Genomic DNA, 17,353 nt, shown 5'->3' on the forward strand with positions numbered 1-17,353 from the left:
AGGACATGGAGTGTAATTTTTAAACATAAAGGACAGCGCCTGTAGAAACCCTGAAACATAAATGACGAAAAGTGCAATTTTGCCTATTTTTTTTATAAGTTTTAAAGTTGATAGTCTCTTTTTTATTAAATACTTTAAATTTAAATTATTAGGTAAAAGGACTAAAATACCCTTATATGATCAAACTTAACTAAAAATTTTTACCGGATTAGTGCTAAAGGACATAGCGTGTAATGAGTTTTACAAATAAAAGATTGTAACTGCAATTATTGAAGTTAAAGGACATCTATTGTAATTTGATACAAACATAAATGACGAAAAGCGTAATTTACCTAGATTATTAGTTAATACACTTGAAAAAAAAAGGAGACTATGATCTCCAAATAAACTTGTACTAAAATCAAAAATACCAAATAACACAATTACAAATATGATGTAAAACAACAACAAACCTCTTCATATGCACAATATTGTTTCTTAAGACCTTCAAAAACTAACGCAAAACTTACAAAGCCATAATCAAGTCGGGTAATCACACACAGTTATCTGCAACTGCGGCTCAGTCACCGGCTGCCTTACAAATGCCCTTCTCCACCATATCTCAAACGCTCGTTGTATATTCGGGCAATCATCGCCTTTTTCAAGAAAACGACTAAACCAACTCATCAAAAAAGCTTCTTGATTCGATAACGGCAATGTAAGAATAATCTGACTCAACCCCTCTTCAATTAGTCTCCGGTGAACCGTTCTTGAATCCCTTTTCATCCATCCGAAATCATCGTACAATGCTTCAAGCCATGTGGACAGTAAACCGCAACGGGTCTCTTTCGGTACTAAAATGTTTCCTCTACCGATTGCAATACATAACTGTGCGGTAATCCGGCTTATTTTATGTCTGTACATTACTGGAACCTTTGAATGAAGAATCGCAAGCTCGTTTTGTTCCGACCATAATTGAACAAACTGTTCGCTAATTTGTTTTTCGATCATGATATCAACAACCCATTCTAAATTATCGGCTACTCGACCGATTTCACTCATGATTCCTCGGTTTTCATCATGAGATGTTGCTTCAGATAAGCAAAGTATAAGTGATGTAAGACATTTGTGACATATGGTGTAGAGTGTTTCTTTTGAGACATCGAGTTTACTATGGGAATAACTATGATCCGAACCGGATTGGTTGTCTTCTTTGAGTAATCGGGAGATTAGGGTTTTCATTTCTTTACGGGCTTTTTCGTCTTTAGCGTGTACAACTCCTGTGACTAATTTTGAGAAAATGTTGTCGATTTTTGAAGATGTTGATGGCTCTAATGGCAATCGTTGTAAAACTTCGTTAGTGTTGTGAAGATGAAGTTCATTGAGATTTGATATTACTCTCTCTTCTTCTTCTTCTGACCACGGAACTGCTTCTAAATATTCTAGACATGATGATATCCCATCGTCAAATTTCAATGCATCACATACCTGCAAAGATAAAAAGAGATTATGTAACAGGTTGGCTGGCTTTCGGGGTCAAATGAATCATTCTTAGAATTTAAAATTATTGTTTTGTAAGTTAATACTTTTGTTAATGGTAGTACATCTATTTCATATGTAATTGTACAATTGGGCACCAAGTGAGATAAATTCGACTAGACTTCAAAGGCAGGTACACAGATGGTCCTGGTCGTACGTCATATTATTGATTTGGTCCTTACTTTTAAGAGACTATAGAATGGCCCAGTTGTTTGCCACAATGTGATTGTTTGGTCCATAACACTAACAAAAAGAAAATGATTGTTAAGTTGATGTGAAATGACCATATTATGCATCTCCTTACCCACACACACACACACTCTACCACAGTCTGGCCTTTTAAACTTGGGGATAACTGATGTAAACAGGGGCGCAGGATTCAAGGGGCGGGGAGGGGCGCCCGACCCCCCGAACTTTTCGGTTAGTAGTGTTATGTATGTACATTTCGTATAGAATTTTGTAGGTATATACGTTTTTGAATCCCCGGTTTCATAAAAAAAATTTAGGTATATACGTTTTCGACCCCCTGGTTTTAATTTTTTTTATTTATATAGCCCAAATAAAATATTTAATTAGCCCAAATATTATATAGCCCAAATTAAAAGCCCACCAAATCATTTTCAAGCTTCGCCACTGGATGTAATGATAATAGGCATAGACTTGTTGATTCTTCTATATTGCATTTTGAATTAGTGGGGCAAAAGGTTTCCAAACTGTGCATCAAGTAGATCCGGAAGCACAACCAGATTTTTAGAAACATTGATTTGTTGTTGACTCCTAGATATTGAATTAGCTGATGAGGCATATGGGCTTTCACTTTCTGTTAGCAAAGATCAAACCATGATCAACAGCTTCATGAAGCATTTGTGTGTTGTTATTAACTCCTATATTTTTAATGAAGGTCCTGGCAGTTTGAATCCAGTCTAACAAGGCCCTAATAAAAAAAAAAAAAAAAAAAAAAAACACTCGTCATGATGAAATTCAGAGGCAGGATATAGCACCATACATGAGAGCAATTGATCCTCGGCCGTTGTCATTTGTTCATTGTCAATGTTTGTACCAAATTCACTTCCAGGATTGAATGCATTAGCCCAAGAAGCGAATTGAAAGAGCTACAAACAAGAAAAGATAACTTGTTTGTGAAACTGCTGTGAATAGTCGTTTTCATTTTGATTTGGTCCCACCAGTTGGTTAAACCAAAGCCATGACTCCGTAACATCCAGCTACACTAGGAAAATAACAACCAAAGGGCATGTAGTGGTACCCATGAGGTTGAGGGTTTTAGGGCCATGGTGGACAAATGGTGTAAATTTAGGAGTAGATTAGTGGGTGTGTGAGTTAGCTGTTGTTTTTATAAGGAAAATTGGATTTAAATAATCCCAACTTTCTCAATTTGGTCGATAATAATCCCAACTCAGTTATTTGCCGATAATAATCCGAACTGGTCCACTTTTGGCCGATAATAGTCTGCGTTAAAAATAGCTTAACGGAGTTAAGTGTTTTTCCGAATTACAAACCGATGTTTTAGGACTTTTGATTAGAACGAGGATACGAGTTGATTGATGTAAAATTTACCTCGAAATATTGCCCTAAACGAAGAAAATGGTGCTTCAATTTGGGTGTTTAAACTTCCAATAACAAAAATCAAGCCGATTGGAGCACCGTTTCGAGGTAAGTTTTACATAAATCGACTCGTATCCTCGTTTTGATCAAAATCCCTGAAACATCGGTTTGTAGTTCGGAAAAAACTTAACTCCGTTAAGCTATTTTTAATGATAGACTATTATCGGCCAAAAGTGTACCAGTTCAGATTATTATCGGCAAATAACTGAGTTGGGATTATTATCGGCCAAACAGACAAGTTGAGATTATTTAAATCCAATTTGCCTTTTAAAAAAGCAAAGAGGAAAATAAGAATACATAGGGAATAACTTATGTTGAATTTTCGGTTTAAGTGTAGAAATGCAAAAAGGGAAGGTAATGGTTTCCATGGCTCAAGACGAGTTGGGATTCTGATGGGGATCAAAGATGACGGTGGCAGAGGTGATGGTGCAAAGAGACGGAGTGAAAGGAGAAGCATCGGTAGTATGGTGAATGGCAGACTGTGGTGGCACCGGCTAGACTAGCAAGCATCAAAATATGTTCTCCCAACCTATGTTGTCAAACGCATGCCTAGGCACAGCCCGGCGCAGATGAAGTGTTGCGCCATGAAAAGAGCTATTTCGGACTATTAGGCAAAGTTTCCGGCCAAAAATCGTCTGAACCCCTAAATAAACCTGGAATCAACCTAAACAAGCCTGGAATCATCCTAAAACAACCTAAACTAGCACTAAACAAGCCTAAAACATGTCTAAACGAGGTGATCTACATTCTACCATATCACTAAACTCAAAGCATCACACACCTACAAACATAATCAAAATTAGGCAACCAGGTTGACTATTAGCCCACATAAATCATGTTCATAACCCTATATTAGCATGCACATTTCTATTTCTGTTTATTTACTTCAAAAATCAACACCTTTATTAATGGTAAGTTGGTAACTACATCTAAATCATAAAACTCCACACCCAAATTATATAATCCCACAACAATTTAAAAAACCCCAAATCCCAGATCAGAAACATAATCACAAACAAAACTTATAAAAAAAACAAATGCATACCTTAAGCAACCCCAAGATCTTCCCAACACTTTGACCTACCAACTTCTTCTTCAAATCATCACAATACATCAAAACCAAAGTCTCCAAATAAACCTCCACGTCATCACACTCACATATCTCCACACTATGATGGGCCCCACTTCTCCGCCCCAACTTCTCCCTAAAAAACTTACTCCGCCCCACCAACACTTCCCGATGAACATCCATAACCACACTAAACCCATCACGTGCCGTGCACGTCAGCTTCACATCCCCAAACCCCAACCCCCATTCACCTGGGTTCCTAAACGGTGCCCCCGATAAAACCCGAGCCACCCGATCCTCAACCCGCTCATTCCCGATCCGGGTGTGGAGCTCCGTGGAGGGTCGGGTGTCTCTGGTTTGTTCTTCGGCCATCATTTCGAAGAGAGTGGGTGATGGGGTAGTGGATCGGGTAGGGGTGGTGGGTCGGGTCGGGTCGAGTTGGGGTTGGGGTGGGGAGAGGAAGTAGTCGGAGATGAAGCCTTGTTTGAGCATGGTGGAGACTTGGTTTCTGGATGACGTCATTGATGGACTGTGAATGTTTGATTGTTGTTTGAAGGTTGAAGAAAGTGTGAGTGAAAGTGGGGGGGGGGGGGGGGGGGGGGGGGTTTGTAGATGTGTGTATTAATTATTGGGGATGGGGAAGTAAGTATCGAAATGAGGGTATGTGTTGTTTCTATATTTACACGTGTGAGAGGCATAAGGAAAAATAAACTATATTTATGATTTTTTTTTTTGAACGGTCAACGAATCCTCCAAATGGGCTACTGGCGAAATTCACCACATCGGGATACACTCGCCTTCCGAACCGAGGAAAACCCTCACCTAGGGCCGAAGCCCGTGAACACTCGCCCGAAGGCACGACAGTGCGGTGAGGTAAAACCCGCTCAGTTCAAGGATCGAACTAGCGATCGCCGCCTGCTCGCCTAGTCTCCCATCATCACCAGGTGCCGCATAAACTAAATGCTAGGGGTAGGAATTGAACTTGGGTCACTTAGAACACAAGGTCTCTTCCTTACCACTCTACCACTAGCTCATTGGCCTATATTTATGATTTTATATTTATAAATAAATTGTTATGTTTGAAACATTATTGAAACCGGAAATTATAAAGATAATTGTTGTAGGCATTGGGTATTTAGTTTCGAATCCATAATTTCTTTTTAGGGTGGGCTGGCTAGATGAAATTTCATTTTCTTCTTAAAAATTTGTTATGAGTTTCTAAATCCTAAATTAAAAAAAAAAAAAACAAATCCAAATATAAATTAACATAAAAAACAAAACAATCATGACACTTAAACAAAACAAATAAGATTATAAGTCTGTAACTCTATATTTCTATATAACTATAAAAGCGAGTAATAGAAGATTGCAATCGGCAATTCATAAATATGAAAAATGGTTTATGGGAATCATTAAATGAAAACAAAATAATACGGATGTAAAACCCTAAAATTCGATTGGCAAACTTGTCTTAAGATGAGATGAGATGAAACGCTAGAACAGAGGAGTGAGTTGGCAAGTCGTCAATGAATTAAAAGCTGATAATCCGATTCGTAAACCACCATTGTATCATATTATATTATATTATTTAACTATAAATTTGCAACAAGTTTAGGCTTATGTGTATTGTGCTATTTGCATAAAAGGTGTTTTGTGCACATGTATCGGTGTATCCTATAAAGTTGGTTAACTTATGTGTACATTTTGCAGAGAGAAATCTACACTAGTGAAAACCCTATGCTCTTTCTCCTATAGGCGATTTTCTTGTTCATCATGAATCCTATGTTTTTCTTCGTGATCTTGTGTATAACAGTCTGTGATTAGAGGTTGGATCTTTCAAATCTCTGTAACGAACTAGTTAGCACTAGGGATCGATCTAGAACTAGGGTTTTTATTTCGTTTTTCTCATAATCGCTGCCTTAGATTTGATTCAGGAACCCTGATTTATTAAACTGGTAGTCATTGATTGCGGTTAACTGAGATTAATTTAGCTAGATTGATGCTCAGGTTTTATCGATTAAGGGTTCAGGTTTCGAACTAGGGTTTATAGGATTAGGGTTTTCTCTGTTTTGTTTCGTTTTGTTGCGGCTCTAGGGTTTGGTTTTCTTGTGCATGCTTGTTTCTGTTCTAGTTTTACGTGAGAGTTGTCTGCTTAATTATGGATGAACGTTCAAAGGCTGGGGATAATGCTAAAGATGATCGGGGTAAACCTCCATTGCCGTTAAAGGGTTTGGTTAGCGGGGTGGTGAGTATTGATGGGAACCTGATGCTTCCTAGGAGAGGGGTAGTGCAATCGGAACCAAAAAGAATTAATGTCATAGATGAACTTCAAAAGATTACAGTTCCGGTCCAGTTGCCACCGGAATTCTATAGAATGGAAAATAAGTCGGCTGGAAGTCAAGGGGTTCAGGTTTTTTCTGCGGATCAGGGTAGCTCATCTAAGCCGATGTCTTATGCAGAATCGGTTGCAAACACTAACCCTAAGGTAAACTTTCGTTCTTTTGCAAACTCGGATGTGCATGAAGGATGTGATGTTGTCCTCCCTAGGGAGTCGGTTCGGGTGGTTCGAGATAAGCTAGCAAATACCTTATATGGGTATTTTTTAGGGGATCGTGTGGCGTTTCCAGTTGTAGATTACTATGTTAAGAAATATGGATTGGAAAAGGCAATGATGAATGCAAATGGTTTTTTCTTTTTCAAGTTCAAGGACGAAACTGGTATGTTGAATGTGATTAAGGATGGCCCTTGGATAATATGGTCGCAACCGTTGTTTCTTAATAGTTGGACCCCAACGACAAAACTGGAAAAGAAAGAGGTTAAGACGATTCAAGTTTGGGTTAAAATTCATGACGTTCCTTTAGCCGCTTACACGGAAGATGGTCTCAGTTTAATTGCCACAACAATTGGGGAACCGAAGATGTTAGATTCGTTCACCACGTCGATGTGCATGGATGCATGGGGTAGAAGTAGTTATGCAAGGGCATTGATAGAAATCTCGGCTGAAAAGGAGTTTCGTGATGAGATTACAATGGCAATCCCAGAGCCCGAGGGAGAAGGTTTTATAAAAGAAACAATGTATGTGGAGTACGAATGGAGTCCGCATAGGTGTGCTACATGTTGTGTGTTTGGTCATTCCGTGGAGACGTGTCCAAAACAGCCTATGAAATTGAGGAAACCTGTTCAGGAGGATTACAACCGGAATATCCAAAAGCAGAAGCCAGCTAAGAGAATCCCTACTATGGTTCAAGACGGCTATATAGGTGTGTATGGGAAGAAGGAAGCGAAAAGAGTTGGAGTCCCTGTAAACAAACAAAAGCCTAAGTTTGAGTACCGGCCGGTGGTTCCAAAACCGAGGGGTGATAATAATCGAGCTTCATCGTCTAAAGTTGTAAAGTCTTCTAATCCTTTTGATATTCTGAATGATGTGGATGCCGATACGGGAGAGACAAAAAAGGGTTCAGGTTTGGATGATGAGGATCAAGACGATGATGAGGTAGAGGAGGTGTATAATGAAATGGATGAATTCATGACAAGCGGGTCAAAAAATCTGAAGAACAACAAAGGGGCAAGCACTCCTGATCAAGAGGTTCATGATGATTAGTCTAGCGGCGTGGAATATAAGGGGGTTGAACCGCCCCCTGAAACAAAAGGAGGTTCGGCAGGTGGTGAAGGATAACAATTTAAATTTTTGTGCTATTCTTGAGTCTCACGTTGATGTAGCTAATCTGGGGAAAGTTTGTAAGTCTGTGTTTCGTAATTGGGACTGGACGTCCAATGGGGGCCAATGTACGAAGGGAACGAGAATTATAATAGGATGGAATCCAGATATTTTTGATGTTATGGTGGTCAATCAGACGGCTCAGGTTATGCATGTCCAAATATTCTTTAAGATTGATAAGAAAATGTTCTTTTGCTCCATTGTTTATGCGGCTAACTACTACGTCTCTAGAAGAGAGTTGTGGCAACATTTGTCTATGCATAAGGTGCTGGTAGGTAGTAATCCTTGGGTCATCATGGGGGATTTCAACTCTGCTTTAAATCTTGAAGACAACTCGTTTGGGACGTCGGCTATTTCAATCAGTATGCGAGAGTTTCAGGCATGTATTGATGACATTGAGGTGTTTGACATCAACAGGACAGGTTTCCACTTTACGTGGAATCAAAAACCTAAGGAAGGAATTGGGTTATTAAGGAAAATTGATAGGGTGTTAGGAAATACGGCTTTTGTGGAGGAGTACCTGAGCTCGGTGGCTGTTTTTAATTCGTATAGGCTGTCCGACCACTGCCCTTGCATCCTAAAAATCCCGAAAGTCGGTGTCATTAAGCGGAGATCTTTTAAGTTTGCGAATTTTTTGGTTTTTAAACCTGAATTTCTAAAGATAGTTCAAAACATTTGGGAGTCAAATGTGGATGGAGTTCATCAATTCCGTGTTGTCAAGAAGCTTAGTATGCTAAAGTCTCCTTTGCGAGCGCTATTATATCAACAAGGGAATCTCCATAAAAAGGTTGCCGATCTTCGGGCTAAGCTCGATTTAATTCAACGGGATATAGATGAGGACCCGTTAAACTTGGCGCTTCGGAATGAAGAGTCTAAGTTTACAAATGCTTATCAGGAAGCTTGTCTGGATGAAGAGCGGTTTCTCAAACAGAAGTCTAAAGTGGACTAGTTGTGTGCGGGGGATATGAACACGGCATTCTTTCATTCCTCGCTAAAAAACAGAAATCATAGGAGTCGGATTGATGTTATTAAAGATGTGAATGGGATTGTTTATGAAGGGGACACAGTTCAATTGGCGCTTGTTCAACATTACGAGAAGTTCTTGGGCTGTCATGATGATGTCTCGCTAACCCCTACTCCAAATCTGTTTTCTAATAAATTGCAGCCGGAAATTGAGACCCAAATGATCCGTCAAGTTACGGAAGAGGAGGTGAAGAAGGCTATGTTTTCGATTGGTATAGATAAGGCTCTGGGTCCTGATGGGTAATCTTCAGCTTTTTTTAAAAACGCTTGGCCGATTATTGGGCATGACGTGTCGATGGCGATTATGGATTTTTTCTCTACGGGTAAAATGCTTCGTCAGCTCAATCATACTCTTATTGTTCTCATCCCAAAGATGGCTACGCCAGCTAGTGTTACGGATTACCAGCCTATTGCATGTTGTAACGTGCTATATAAATGCATTAGTAAGTTTATTGCTGATCGCATTAAAGTGGCGCTAGACGGGATTGTTAGTGTGAATCAATCTGCTTTTGTCCCAGGTAGGAAAATATCGGACAACATCCTCCTTACTCAAGAGTTAATGCACAACTATCATAGAAACTCGGGCCCCCTAGATGTGCATTCAAAGTGGATATCCAGAAAGCGTATGACACTGTCGATTGGAAGTTCTTAAAGGAAATTTTGCTAGGGTTTGGATTCAATATTCGGATGGTGGATTGGATTATGATTTGTGTGGGTACTCCTTCGTTTTCAGTGTGTGTTAATGGTAATGTGCATGGTTATTTTAGAGGTAAGCGTGGGTTAAGGCAAGGAGATCCGCTGTCCCCATACCTCTTCATTCTTGCTATGGAAATTCTGACGGCTATTTTGAAACGTGAGACGTCAATTGATTCTTCATTCAGATTTCAAAACAGATGTGAACGTCAGCAAATTATTAACCTTTGCTTTGCAGATGACTTGTTCATTTTTGCTAGAGGAGATATTCAATCAGCCAAGTGCATTATGTCTTCGCTGTCTAAATTTACTAAAATGTCAGGTTTGATTCCTAGTATTCAGAAGAGCACGGTTTTCTTTTGCAATGTTACTAGTAATGTGAAGCATGCGATCCTGAGTGTGATGCCGTTTGTGGAGGGCTTGTTACCGGTTAAATATTTGGGTGTCCCCTTAATATCGTCGAAGCTTCTTTACAAGGATTGTAGTATCCTAGTGGAGAAATTGGAGAAGCGTATTATGAGTTGGAGAAATAAACTTCTTTCGTTCGCAGGGAGATTACAGTTAGTATTGTCAGTTCTTTCTTCGATGCATATTTACTGGGCTTCCGTTTTTATTTTGCCAACTCGGGTGGTTCATGACTTGGAGGTGAGAATGAGGAATTTTTTATGGACTCAGGATGTTTCGTTCCAAAGAGGGAAGGCAAAGGTTTCATGGAAATTTGTTTGTCTTCCTAAATTTGAAGGAGGTCTGGGTATTAGACGGATTGGTGATGTCAATAAGGCTCTTATGGCAACTCATATTTGGAGTATTATCACTAAACGTAAATCGCTTTGGGTTGACTGAGTGCATGATTACAGGTTGAAAGGAAAGAGTTTTTGGGTCTGTAAAATGCCTGCTAATTGTTCTTGGAGTTGGCGGAAGCTTCTTCAGTTACGGCCGTTGATGAGGGATCATTTCAGGGTTCAACTTGGGGACGGGAGAATGACTTCAGCATAGTATGATTCATGGTCCGATGTGGGGCCGCTGGGTAATTTCCTTACTCCTAGGATAATAACAAATGCAGGATTTCGATTGGAGGACTCGGTTGCGGACATTTATGATAACGGGGAGTGGTCATGGCCTGCTGCTTGGCGTGATCTTTTTCCGGTCCTTATACAACTAGATCAGATCCAAATAGGTCATAATAAAAGAGATAAAGTCCAATGGAAGGATGGGAATCTGATGTTGGAGGTCTCTGCTTCGAATATGTGGCAAACGGTTCGATATAGTGAAGCGGAAGTGGATTGGAGCAGGTTAGTCTGGTTTGCTAAATGTATCCCAAGGCATGCGTTTCTCATGTGGCTGATTATGAGGAAGAAATTGTTAACCCAAGACATTATTCTACAGTGGGATCTCTCACGAAGGAAGAATATGAATATGATGTGTTGCTTGCTATGTTATGAAAATCATGATTCTCACAATCACTTATTTTTTGAGTGCAAGTACTCGTCGAAGATATGGATTACTGTTAGACAAAAAGTGGGTATGGACGATGTTGCTCCGAAGTGGGAAGATGTGGTGGAATGGCTTATGCTGAGTGTAAACTCCAAATCGGCCGGTATGTATGTCAGCAGGATTTTAGTAGCGGCTACTGCTTATTTTATCTGGCAAGAGAGAAACGCTAGATTATTCAAGAACCAGTTGAGACCACCGGAGCACTTGTGTCAAGTAATAATGGATACGGTTCGGTATAAAATCATGGGAGTTCGGCTGAAGAGAACTGATAGAGTGGCAAGGCTGTTGCAGGAATGGGATATTCGTGATGATGGAAACGAAGGTGGCTGATTAGTGATTCGAGTTAGATTTTATCTAGTTCATTAGACTAGTGGTTGATTTGGTTATCTTGTATTTTGTTTTCGTTTTTTGCGTGGTGTTACTTTCATGAGGCATGTCTCATGATTGAATTAGTGTAGGCTCTCTACACTACTTGTTTTGTATTGGTTGTGAATATATAAAATCACCGTGGTAACCCTTTACCCAAAAAAAAACTTATGTGTACATTTTTTAAGAAGACGTGTGTGCACAAGTTGTCCTTTTCCCCCCTTCTAACCCACATCACTACCCAAATCAACGCTCTCCGGTCATCCCTCATCCCTCACCACTGCTCTGGTCCAAATCAACGTCAACTAACATCCTCAATCAACACCGAATGACCAATCACAACGCCACAAGCCAAAAAGATGGTATTCGTCAGGCTATTAGGGTTAAACAAATTGTAACAACTCATAGATTTTAAATATTTCTATTAAGAGGGAAAAGTCCACAACATATATATATATATATATATATATATATACATACATATTATGAGTATCTATATACACATTGGAAGAGAGAGAGTCACAACAATATAGCACCGAACACCCACCACAGGTGGTCGAGGTGGTTGTGGTGGGTTGACGACAGTTGCGGTGGGTTACTGGTGGTGGAGGTGAGACGGTGGTGGTGGTGGTGGTGGAGGAGGTTTTATTGTCAATTGAAAATGGGTGGTTATGGTGATCTATGAAGATTTCAGAAGAATTGAAGAAGAAGGTGGAGGTGGAGGTGGGGGTGGGGTGGGGGTAGGGTGGGGGTTGGGATGGGGGAGGGGGAGGGGTAGGGGTAGGCTAGGAAATGGGACCCACTTAAATTTATTACTAATTATAATTTATATATTTTTAGTTTTCTTAATTGTTCAGGGGAATTTATGTCATTTTACACATATTTAACATGTGTTAGTGATAAGGACCACCCGAGTGCAAAAATTACAACTATTGGGACCAACTTTGAAATTATTAAACCACTAGGAGCAAGTCTGCAATATTGCAAACCACACGGACCAACCAAGCATTTAACTCGCTTCCATTTGACCTTATTTAAGTTTACCTTCTTGCTACGAAAGGTGTATAAATAATTCTAGCGGAGGCTATGATGTTAGACTATGAGGTGTGGGGTGTGGCACCGGCTGCTCCACCCTGGGCAAGCGTTGGGCATGGCGTTACCTCTTTGTCGTGAGCCTGACGTGGGGGGGGGGGCTGGGTGACATGCCTGGTTTTGATTGGCTGATTCGATCTAGCCGTTAGGGATAGCCGTTGCTAAACCAAAAAAAATCCACATGGCTGGCCACACCAAGCTAAGCCACGCCACACCACATCCCTAGTTTTTTAGTATTACCTTGTGGATCCCACCCTCGCCATGTGTGTATCACCCCGTGTTTTCGAATGCCAAAGTCAAAGTCAAAGTCCAAATCAAGTTTGACTTCTTTTATGTGGAGTAAGTGTTGTTTATCAAAGAATCGAGGTAATTGCATGTTTAATCGACGCGAAATGATTTACGGCTGTGAAAAGTAGGAAGTAACAATGGGATAAAGTTAATCAATCAATAATCAAGCTAATCGAATAATCAAACGAACCCGAGACTCGAATTATGCAGCTTTGGTGTTATTATACGTGTGTGTGTGCCTTATGTGTTACCTGTGCGTGTTTACTTTATGTTATGTGTGGTGATCAATCGAATCAATCAAATTGAAACTCGAAACTCAATCGAAATCGAAATCGAATATGGGATGTAGATGCTTGTATATAGATATAGTGGTTGGGATTAAAAGTAATTTGAATAGGAAACTCTATCGTACTCGTAACGTCTTCAATCGAAATCGAAATATCAGAAATCGTCGCACCGAACACTCGAAACAGGCTGTGGATCGATCAGCCTCTTAGCCGATAGAACAGCCCAGCCGATCGGACAGACTGTCCGATCGAGCAGGCTGTCCGATCGGGATGCCTGACCGATCGGCCAGCCCTTTCCTCTTTGGGAAGCCTATAAATAGGCCTGTCATTGTCATTCTTTCCACTTTTGGAAACTCTCTGACCGACCAGCTCGTGCTCCCCTCCTTTTCTCAGATTTCTTTCGATTTCGGTAAGTTTTCATCCTAAATCTTGTACTTTCTTGATCAATACATGCTCCTACACCTTTCTATCTTTCAAATCTTGATTTCTAACCGTGAAATCATCAATATCTAAGCATTCTAGGATGATGTCATCATGGTGTTCTTCAAGAACATCATGTTTTGGCCCCAATCCACCAAGAATCACTTGGATCTAGCCGATTTCCACATAAAAACACTAAGATCTACCACAGATCTGAACATTTACATAGTGTGAAGGATTGAAAGGTGGATTTTCCAACTTTCTTTCAACTCTTTTACACTCAATGCCTTCAAACCGGTAGAAACGGAGCTTGAGCCAACTCACCAATCATTTTAATGGTCAAGTGATTCAAGATTCGGATTCTATCTACGAGGTTCACCGATTTCAGGTTAAACTATAAACTCTGTTCCGAACCGTTCACCGGCCTGACTTGGGTGATTCCTATCCGAGCAGGGGAAACAAGTAAGAATGAAGGTGCCATGGTTCAACTCGTTGTCAAAATACCTCGATATAACGTCAAACAATCAGGACAGCCAATTGTTAGACGAACAGGCCGACCAGGTCAGGATGCTGACCGATCGAACAGGCTGTTCGAACGAACAGCCCAACCGACCGGACATGTCAGCCGATCGACCAGGCCAGCCGATCGGCTAGCACATGGCCCCACACTTTGACAATTTCATGAAGTATAGTATTGAACGAAGTAATGTTCGATCGAACGAGCTGTTTGATAACATTACTCATCGAATCATGAGATACTATGCTTCAACACTTAATCGATTTTCAACTCGTTCGACGTATTGGAGTGCCACCCGATCGAACATGCTGTCCGATCAGGTGACATTCCACTGAGGACCCATTTCTGAAGTTCCCAACCGATCGGTTAAGCTGGCTGATCGAACAGAAAGTTCGATCGATCGACCTGAAAGGTAAGGACACTTCAGTGTTCTCAAATACTACAACGAAAACTTCAAAAGGACAAGCCATCATACACAAACACATCCTACTCAAAGGAAGAAACAATCCACTCGAACAGTCCAACCGATCGAGCCTACGTGTCGATCGAATAGGTTTTCCGAACGGACTGTTCAGCCGAACGAATAACCCGTTCGATCGAACCAACTGTTCGATCGACCAGGCTGTTCGACCCACTTACACTTGTTTCCATTTTACGCGTTACTCGTCATTATGCTATCGAACTATTCAGGCTAACCCTACTCCCAAGCGCTCCTTTCAATCCACCAATCAATCGCTGTGACTATACTCGAACCCTTTTTGCTTTAGCACTTTTGGGTGTTACATACGTTACCTATCTAAAACACAATCGAACACACTACTCAATTACTTTATACGCTAACCGATATGCATGTATTACGTGACTAAATGAATGCTTGTTGATTGTGTTTACACGTGGAATGCTGTCTACCTGCCTTAACGACGTAGTACTATAGTTTGGACTCAGCACCCGTTCACACGGGGGTTGTTAAGGACAATTACTTGCATGGATTACGATGGTAATCATGTATTGCGAACTGTCTCGGATAGTCAAGCCGCAGTCATTGGTATCAATAGATCCATGTCGATAATTAACATGCTTCGTTTTCCTCTGTGTACATGTTGGTTATGCGTAAACAATTTCGAACTCTATATGCTATTATCAAGCTTGTATGCTCACCTTTACATTTTATGTATTGACTTTATTTTAACGTATGTGACAGGTGTTTAAGATGCATTCTTGCTAGGGAAGCGAGGCTAGAATAAAGCGTCTAGAGCCCCCAACAAATAGTTGTCTGTAGCAGTCAATCTAGGGGTCTTTAGAAGTAGAAACAATATTTATTTTATTTTATTTAAATCTGAGTTGTCGGAACAGAATTACTTGACTGGTTGTTATCTGTAATAATTTATTGTATTATTTGGGATACGGTATGGGACGTATTTAAATGAATAGTATTAATAGTTGTTGTGGAAACTTCTGGACAATCTGTTTCGCTCAGTGCCATGCCCCGATGATTCTGCCATCTGTTGGGGTGTGACAGATTGGTATCAGAGCCATAACTATAGGGAATTAGGCTAGACACGACCTAGCCCGGGCCGCTGTCTTAGAGACCTAGACTATAGTTAAGAACCAACAAACCAAGCTTATGTGCCATATTCTAATATTCTTCTCTATCACTGCACTCGAATTCTCAAATAGAGTCAAGCGATTTAGTCAAGATTAGGTGTGGAAGCCGCAAACTCTCGACTAAATTGTTTAATCAATGCTGATTTTATCAATTCATCAATGATATCCTCATTAATTTTTCAAAACCAACGAGGAGGATTATACCAAATCAGGAGTGAAATCCATATTTTGATGAATAATCTCCTCAATTTTACTAAAACAAGGAAGAAGTTGCTAAGCCAGGGGCGAAACCCTAACCTTGACAACTTGTTCCGGATTTTATTTATCTCACCAAAGCCTCGACGGACTCCAACGACCTGAACCCATGAGTATGACCTAGGGAGTGCGTGTTGAATGCCCAAGAACCGAGGCAGAAACGCGATCCCGAAAGTCGAAAAGTGACTACAAGTCTACTGCGAATAGTCGAATCGCTTTGGGTAGTCAATGTCTATTAGCCGCAGACAATCTATTCCCCGATTTTATGTGTTTTGATTCTGAGCCCGCAACCGCAGACTCTGATGATTCGTCGATTTTATGTGCTTTAAGTGTGTTTGCCTGTTTATGTGTTTAATTTTGATTTTTGCTATCACTTCGATCGACACACACGACTCATATTGCTATTCTACCTCAAGACGCTAACAAGTCGCTGCAATTTTAGACAATATTGTGCTACGATTATGCTATACTATTCGACACGCTATACGACCATACGATGCTACTCGAAAATGCTAATCGCGACCGATATATATACAAACAACACGCGAGTTTTGAATGATAGGTTTCTGTATTCTGACTACCTCTGTGATTAAATAGGAATGTGCTTCTATGTTTCTGTGTTTCTGTGTTTATGTGATTCTTTGCTCTATGTGCTTCTGTGTTTCTGTGATTACGCGAATCTGTGGTTTTATGCCTATGTGTTTATGTGATTCATGCCTTATCGTGTTCCTGAGCTTTAGTAAGTAGTAGACGTGTGAGGTGAGATTCGATTTGTTGTGTCTGAGACCTACGACGATGTCTGTTGCAGACCATGTCGTCATCTGGACACCGAACCCCTCTAACTCGCCAAGAGAAGAGAGACAAGTGTCTCACTGCTATCATCGCCAAGCAAGTGGCAAAAACTGTGAGCGAGGTATATGAAAACGTCAGCAAATCGTCTGAAGAGTTGCGAACTGATGCTCCTAAAGATGCCAACAAGACCGTTTTCAGCTTCAAACAGTTTAAAGCATGCAGACCAAAAGAGTTTACCGGAGAAGATGGCCCTACCGCCATGTTTCAATGGTTTGATTCAGTTGAAGTCACTCTGCGCCAAAGCGGCTTTCCTGAAAATCTCCGTACCCTAAATGCAACTGGCGTTTTCCAGTCCCGAGCTCTAGACTGGTGGACGACCGAACGAAACAAACGCGGGAATGATGCAGCTTATGAGCTGACTTAGGAAGAGCTTAAGGCCATCATGATGGACGAATTCTGCCCTCCCCATGAACGCCAAAAGCTGGAGGACGAGTTTTGGAACATCAAGCAGAAGGACGGAGACAACGCTGCTTTAACTGCTCGCTTCAAGCAGCTTAGCATTATCTGTCCCGACCAAGTCAAGACGCCAGACA

At 40.6% G+C, this 17,353-nt stretch overlaps 2 protein-coding genes across 2 annotated transcripts; one reads left to right on the plus strand and one right to left on the minus strand.

Moving 5' to 3' along the window:
- Positions 1–356: 356 nt before the first annotated feature.
- LOC110936105 (BTB/POZ domain-containing protein At5g60050) lies at positions 357–4,796 on the minus strand. Its single transcript, XM_022178439.2, has 2 exons — positions 4,187–4,796; positions 357–1,467 (listed from the first exon to the last, which is right to left on the minus strand). The coding sequence occupies exons 1-2, from the start codon at positions 4,730–4,732 to the stop codon at positions 520–522; spliced, it is 1,494 nt and encodes a 497-aa protein (XP_022034131.1). The 5' UTR covers positions 4,733–4,796; the 3' UTR covers positions 357–519.
- Positions 4,797–8,112: 3,316 nt separating this feature from the next.
- On the plus strand, positions 8,113–9,195 carry LOC110933190. Its single transcript, XM_022176424.1, has 2 exons — positions 8,113–8,846; positions 8,931–9,195. Exons 1-2 carry the CDS (start codon positions 8,113–8,115, stop codon positions 9,193–9,195), a joined length of 999 nt encoding a protein of 332 aa, XP_022032116.1.
- Positions 9,196–17,353: the final 8,158 nt, after the last annotated feature.

The sequence above is a fragment of the Helianthus annuus genome, chromosome 4, assembly GCF_002127325.2.
Source record: "Helianthus annuus cultivar XRQ/B chromosome 4, HanXRQr2.0-SUNRISE, whole genome shotgun sequence".
NCBI lineage: Eukaryota > Viridiplantae > Streptophyta > Magnoliopsida > Asterales > Asteraceae > Helianthus > Helianthus annuus.